The sequence below is a fragment of the Perissodus microlepis genome, chromosome 22 (assembly GCF_051167445.1).
Source record: "Perissodus microlepis isolate ML-2025 ecotype Zambia chromosome 22, ASM5116744v1, whole genome shotgun sequence".
Taxonomy (NCBI): domain Eukaryota; kingdom Metazoa; phylum Chordata; class Actinopteri; order Cichliformes; family Cichlidae; genus Perissodus; species Perissodus microlepis.
In genome coordinates, this window is record NC_140481.1 from 14,911,944 (window position 1) to 14,914,841 (window position 2,898).

A 2,898-nucleotide genomic window follows, 5' to 3' on the forward strand; every position below is an offset into this window, starting at 1 on the left:
AAAGTGATATTCCTGTTGCACTCATAAAATAGCCTAATCCTACTTTATTTTATGGGAAATAGTAGCCTTGAAGCATTCAGTCAGGACTTATATGTGGTAGATACAGCATCAGCCAATGAGATACTTCCCATGTAGTCTTCTTGTCTTAATATAATCTAGTCCTTCCCTTCTTGACTTTAATGGTGTGTAACAGCTCAGATGCTGATTTGGTATTTGGACATATCACATTCAGCATTTAGGTGGAAAGATTATTTCTGTCCAAACTTGTGGTAAACCATCCAAAAAATATAATAAAAATAATTTAAAAAACCCACGATTATTCCTTTTCACATAATTTGCAATTTGTTTGTTTGTTTTTTGGCTTTTATTATTTAACAGCTACATGAAGTTTTATTAGTTAATCCCGTTTACAGTTTGGGCCAATTTTATCAGCTGTTTTGTTGTTAAGTAGAAATACTCTGATAATCCAATGTGTTTTATGTGGACTATAACTTGTTGGTATTTGTAAATTCCATCCAGCCTATTCTGTTTGCATTTTCACTTCTCTCCACCCCATCAATCTGTCAAGCCTCTCTGGGTATAACTGCTGCAGCACCTGCAGGAGACTCCCATGCTGACCTGCAGCTCAGTGGACATCTGGGAATATCATGCATGCCTCCCACAGCTCCAGATTCACCTTGTTCAAACAGACCATTGGCTAATTATGGCTTTCCCAGATCCCCAAGCTCAAGAAATCACTACGAAATAAGCCACTGGAATGAGATGTTTTCTTTTGCCCCGCTCCACCGTAGTTTGGTTACATGAGGATTCAACATCAAGCAAGAAAATAAGCTCTCTACAAAGACTCAAAGTACAAAGACCATGAAAAATGAATATGTTTCCCTAACAAAAAAATAAATAAATAAAAAACATTTCTTTAAAAAAGTGGCATTTGTACTTCTGTGTAAAAACAGAGGCTTCTAAATTCAGCTGATGGGCATGAAATTTCTTTGACGCAGCCTCTAGTTAGACCTTTAAGGAATATCCAGACCAGAAGAATGTACGATACTTTCATAATTTTATTTAAGATATTACCAAATATTTACAACACTCAAAATGCAAAGACTCTAGATCCATTTGGAATTCTGCGATACTGCAAAAATAAATAACCTTTATTTGAAATAGGGGGAGGAAGACGTTTCAGACCTGTGTAGAAAAATAAATACAAAATACTTCATTTTCTGTGATGCGGTGTCACAGGGAATGTGGAATGGTCTGTCATCTTTCTCTCCTGTTTCAAAACGGAGCCGTTTGTCAGTTTTTTTTTTCTTTACAACATTCATAGTCGCAGTGGTCTTTCTTTCTTCATATCCGTCCTGTCTGTCCTAAGTGCTCCCTTGCAAACATTTCAGTCTGTGCAAAGGGAAATATGAAAAAAGCTGCTTTCCTCTGAGGCCTGAAGCACAGCAGCCGAGACTGGGGCCCAGGTGTGTTTGGCCTATTTTAGTCTGTCTGATCCACTGGTTCCTCAGTCTGAGTAATCTGTGAAAGAAATACTCTGGTTAAAACAAGTGAAAACAAGAAATGAATGACATATATGTTGGTGCGTGTTGGCCATGTATGTAAATGACAAAACCTGGTTGTGGACTTAGGTGAAGAAAATAAACATGAAGCTTGGATTTCGTGGAAGAAATGCTATGTCTATTTCTTTGTAGCTATAAGATGATATGAGAATGCCATGTTTACAGCGATAACTCTGGTCTGTTGGCGCATAAAGTTGTAGTTGACATCTCTTTCATAATGAAATTAATCAACCCTAATTAATATTAGAGGAAGTTTAAAAGAGTGAGACAGAAAAACTACAGCGACCTACTGGAGGATTATACATGACTGTATTAGTTTGTTTATCTTGGGCCTGTGCGTAAAATGCGCATAACCGGAACATTTTGGCACGGCTCAAGTTCCTGCTGGATGAAAAGTGAAAGGAGCTCAACCTACCGTACTGTGCCACCAAGAGCAGCCCTGCTAGTGGGACGTAGTCGACAAGGACCACGCGCCCCCCATCCTCCAGACTGAGAACGCATAGCTCAGGCGCTCGTGCGCCACGTAGTTGCAGCTGGTCCCTCGCGCGTCCAGCTCGTCGCTTTGTAGAACTTGGCAAAGGAAGTCGATGTACCGCGCTGCCAGCTTCAGGGTCTGGATCTTGCTGAGTTTGTCCGACGGCAGGGTGGGAATGATCTTACGTAACGACGTGAATGCCTCGTTGAGGGACTGCGTCCTTTGGCGCTCGCGGATGTTGGCCATCACTCGCTGCGTCTGCAGGTCGTCGAATGAGCGCGCGGGGCTACTGCTGGCCTCGCTGCCGCCGCTCCCGGTGCTGCCTCCTCCTCCGTCTCCGCTCTTCCTGCATTTCTTTTTCACCGGACCGGGGCTGTCCACGTCCGCTTCCTCCTCTTCGTCCGTGCTCCTCCGCGCCGTCCGCCTCTTCCTCGCGCCTCTCCGCGGCAGCTGTCGGTCGGTCTCCTCCTCACTGTTGCCAGCGCTATCCATTGGGGAGGAGTCGTCTTCCCGCATTGTCTTTTCAGAAAGGTTTTCTGTGTCCTGTCAGAGAGTCACGAATCCCTGACTCAAATCCACTGAAGCGGTCACAACATCAACAAACACGAGAGGTAACAGGAGCGTGGCCCGCGCTTGTGTGTGAGTTGGTATTACGGTAAATCTCGTGCGCCACAGAATTGGAGAGGTGTCTGCCAGACTGGGACGACCCGAGCTCTTATAACGGGGAGCAGGCAGGAGGATTTTGGGGCTTGCTGTGATTGGGTGGGGAGGGCTGTAACGTAATACCGCAGAAAAAGAGAGTTCTTGCTATAATATTAGGAATTAAGAGATGGAGTGTTTTTTATTCGAGACTGGAAGGAT

General features: G+C 43.9%; 1 protein-coding gene across 1 annotated transcript; it reads right to left on the bottom strand.

The window, feature by feature from the left end:
• Window positions 1-1,040: 1,040 nt before the first annotated feature.
• twist1a (twist family bHLH transcription factor 1a) lies at window positions 1,041-2,898 on the bottom strand. Its single transcript, XM_084920041.1, has 2 exons — window positions 1,978-2,898; window positions 1,041-1,521 (listed from the first exon to the last, which is right to left on the bottom strand). Exon 1 carries the CDS (start codon window positions 2,551-2,553, stop codon window positions 2,005-2,007), a length of 549 nt encoding a protein of 182 aa, XP_084776167.1. The 5' UTR covers window positions 2,554-2,898; the 3' UTR covers window positions 1,041-1,521; window positions 1,978-2,004.

Bases quoted from the DNA above. Each gene is read 5' to 3' on its own strand.
- twist1a (XM_084920041.1), bottom strand. From the start codon at position 2,553: ATGCGGGAAGACGACTCCTCCCCAATGGATAGCGCTGGCAACAGTGAG.